At 41.3% G+C, this 3,123-nt stretch overlaps 1 protein-coding gene across 1 annotated transcript in view; it reads right to left on the bottom strand.

Moving 5' to 3' along the window:
• Positions 1–767: 767 nt before the first annotated feature.
• Positions 768–3,123, bottom strand: part of LOC116811200 (glyceraldehyde-3-phosphate dehydrogenase-like) — a 15,418-nt gene continuing 13,062 nt past the window's right edge. The window contains exon 3 of the mRNA XM_058441360.1: positions 768–898. Coding sequence (XP_058297343.1) covers positions 768–898 — 131 coding nt within the window. The remainder of the gene's footprint in view (positions 899–3,123) is intronic.

Below are 3,123 nucleotides of genomic sequence, written 5' to 3'. Positions count from 1 at the left end.
CCCAGGCCAGTCTTGAACTCCTGAGCTCAAGCAATCCGCCCACCTCGGCCTCTCAAAGTGCTGGGATTACAGGTGTGAGCCACAATTTATTATTGAAGAAAGAACTTGTTTGTTTGTTTGTTTTTTACAAATTTAGCATAGCCCAAGTATACAGTGTTTATAAAGTCTACAGTAGTGTACAGTAATGTCCTAGACCTTCACATTCACTCACCACCCACTGACTGACTCACCCAGAGCAACTTCCAGTCCCGGATGTTCCATTTATGGTAAATGCTCTATACAGGTGTATTAATACTTTTATTTTATCTTTGATCTTATTTTATCATATTTTTACTGTACATTTTCTATATTTAGATATGTTTAATTACACAAATATTTACCGTATGTTCCAATTGCCTACAGTATTCAGTACAGTAACATACTGTACAGGTTTTTAGCCTGGGAGGAATAGGCGATACCGAATAGCCTAGGTGTGTAGTACACTTACTTGTGTAAGTACACTCTATGATGTTCACACAATAACAACATTGCCTAATGGTGCATTTCTCAGAGCATATCCCTGTAACCACCCAATGAGTTCATTTTTCTCATTGCCCAGATAGAGCCAATTTATAAGATGGGGAATTGTAATAGAGAAAGAGTGTAAGTCACACAGAGCCAACTGAACAGGAGACCAGAGTTTTATTATTACTCAAATCAGCCTCCCACAAAATTCAAAGGCTAGAATTTTTTGAGGATAGTTTGGCAGGCTGAGGAATGGGTGGTGCTTATTGGTTGGGGATGCAATCATAGGAGTGTGGAAAATGGTCCTCGTATGTGCTGAGTCCACTTTTGGGTTGGGCCACAGGACCACTTGGTGGGTCTGGGTGGAGCCATCGGTTGTCAGAAATGCAAAAACCTGAGAAGACATCTCAAAAGGACAATCTTGGGTTCTAGGATAGTGATGTTATCTGTAGGAGTAATTGAGAGGTTGTAAATCTTGTCATCTCAGGAAAAATGGGTGGTAATCATTTATATCTACACTTTAGCAGAATTCAGGCTCCTCTCATCCTCCTAACCTGGTGGTCTTTCACTAGCTTTACAAAGGCAGTTTAGTTTTGGGGAAAGGGTTATTACCATTTAAAGTATATACTAAATTCTGGCTGGGCGCAGTGGCTCACGTCTGTAATCCCAGCACTTTGGGAGACCAAGGTGGGCAGATCACAAGGTCAAGAGATCGAGACCATCCTGGCCAACATGGTGAAACCCTGTCTCTACTAAAAGTACAAAAATTAGCTGGGCGTGGTGGCTCATGCCTGTAGTCCCAGCTACTCAGGAAGCTGAGGCAGGAGAATCACTTGAACCCAGGAGGCGGAGGTTGCAGTGAGCCGAGATTGCGCCACTGCACTCCACCCTGGGCAACAAAGCGAGACTCCGTCTCTAAATAAACAAATAAATAAATAAATACGAAATTTCTCCCAAAGTTAACTTGGTCCAAGCCCAGGGATGACTAAGGGCAGTTTCGAGGTTAAAGGAAAATGGGGGTTGGTTAAATCAGATCTCTTTCACTGTCATAATCTTCTCACTGTTATAATTTTTGCAAAGGTGGTTTCATCCCCATCTTTACATGGCACATGACTGCATATATGTGTGTGTGTGTAAATTCCCTAAGTCAAATGGTGTTCCCATACATTAATGTATATAGACACCGTCACCAGATTATTTTTATGTAAACAAGAGCTTTTTAAATATACTTTAAGTGTAAATGGGGTTACTGGCAGTGCTATTCTGTGGTGGACCAGGAATAAAAATCACAGAAGCAGAATAATCACGGAATAGACAAATTAGAGCCAGTATGTAGAATTGGGAGTATTGGCCAGCAAACTGCGAAAGGCCAGACATAGACTAGGAATAAAGCACAAAAAGTGAAAGAAGGGTTATTAAGCAGGGTAAACTACTTCTTTGTTTGTTAAGCTCAACATTTCTTATCAGTAACTGGAATAAAGACTGGAAATCAGGTCACGCACGGTGGCTCACACCTGTAATCCCAGCACTTTGGGAGGCCGAGGTGGGCAGATCACTTGAGGCTAAGAGTTTGAGACCAGCCTGGCCAACATGGTGAAGCCCATCTCTACTAAACACACACACACACACACACACACACACACAAAAGAACTGGGCTTGGTGGTGCACGCCTGTAGTTGCAGCTACTCAGGAGGCTGAGGCACGAGAATTGCTTGAACCTAGGAAGCAGAGGTTGAAGTGAGTCCAGATTGTGCCACTGCACTCCAGCCTGATCAACAGAGTGAGACTCCATCTCACAAAAAAAAAAAATAAACGAAAAAGAAACTGAATGTGGAAGTGGCATAAACCTTGGAAGAGGTGGTTAAATACCTTGCATGACAGCATCAGTTTTCAAAAAGGCCCAGAAAGAAATCTAACTTCCTGGTCCTATCAAGATGAAAGAGCCAGCCAAGCACGGTGGCTTATGCCTGTAATTGTAGAACTTTGGGAGGCCAAGGTGGGTGGATCACTTAAGGTCAGGAGTTCGAGACCAGCCTAGCCAACATGATGCAACCCCGTCTCTACTAAAAATACAAAAGAATAAATAAGCCAGGCATGGTGGCGCATGCCTGTAGTCCCAGCTACTCAGGAGGCTGAGGCAGGAGAATCACTTGAACCTCGGAGGTGGAAATTGGAGTGAGCCAAGATCACACCACTGCACTCCAGCCTGGGTGACAGAGCAAGACCCTGTCTCTAAATAAATAAATAAATAAATAATTTAAAATACTATTATATTAAATGCACAACTATACTGTAAAATAAAATTCAAATGAGGGAACATGACTGTTGTTGTGAAGGGCTGTTCACGGCCAGAAAATAAACATTCAATCTTACAGTGAATTTCCTCATTTATACACTGAAATACCTCACACTTTTCAAAGGAAATGTATTCAAAAGACTTGGTGCAGAATTGAATAAATTGAACCTCAACACTTAATTGTTTCAGGACATGAAATCCAAAACAACCTTCTGTAGTGGCCAGTGATTGGCACTTGTGAGCATTTCTTTTTTATTTTATTTTATTTTATTTTATTTTATTTTATTTTATTTTATTTTATTTTATTTTAGAGACAGAGTCTC

The sequence above is a fragment of the Hylobates moloch genome, unplaced genomic scaffold (assembly GCF_009828535.3).
Source record: "Hylobates moloch isolate HMO894 unplaced genomic scaffold, HMol_V3 SCAFFOLD_7, whole genome shotgun sequence".
Lineage (NCBI taxonomy): Eukaryota > Metazoa > Chordata > Mammalia > Primates > Hylobatidae > Hylobates > Hylobates moloch.
This window is presented reverse-complemented; position numbering and strand designations above follow the sequence as displayed.